A 237-nucleotide genomic window follows, 5' to 3' on the forward strand; every position below is an offset into this window, starting at 1 on the left:
GACCCGTATGACCAGCAGTGAAGCCATGGACACCCTGGGGCAGTACAAGATCACAGTATGGGAGGAGGAGAGCTTCCAGGGCAAGCGCTGCGAGTTCCTCATGGAGTGCCCCAGCATCATGGAGCGTGGCTTCCGCAAGATCCGCTCCATCAAGGTGGAGTCTGGCCCGTAAGTGCCCCGCCGGCCCCGCGGCCCCTTGGCACACCCCACTCCAGCAAACCCCCTGCTCCCAGGGGC

At 64.6% G+C, this 237-nt stretch overlaps 1 protein-coding gene across 2 annotated transcripts in view; it reads left to right on the plus strand.

Moving 5' to 3' along the window:
- The first annotated feature begins 7 nt into the window (after positions 1-7).
- CRYBA2 (crystallin, beta A2) overlaps positions 8-237 on the plus strand; it is a 2437-nt gene continuing 2207 nt past the window's right edge. For both annotated transcript variants that reach the window (XM_009076711.1, XM_009076712.1), the window contains exon 1: positions 8-168. In XM_009076711.1, the coding sequence (XP_009074959.1) occupies positions 8-168 (161 nt within the window). The remainder of the gene's footprint in view (positions 169-237) is intronic.

The sequence above is a fragment of the Acanthisitta chloris genome, unplaced genomic scaffold (genome assembly GCF_000695815.1).
Source record: "Acanthisitta chloris isolate BGI_N310 unplaced genomic scaffold, ASM69581v1 scaffold25676, whole genome shotgun sequence".
NCBI classification, from domain to species: domain Eukaryota; kingdom Metazoa; phylum Chordata; class Aves; order Passeriformes; family Acanthisittidae; genus Acanthisitta; species Acanthisitta chloris.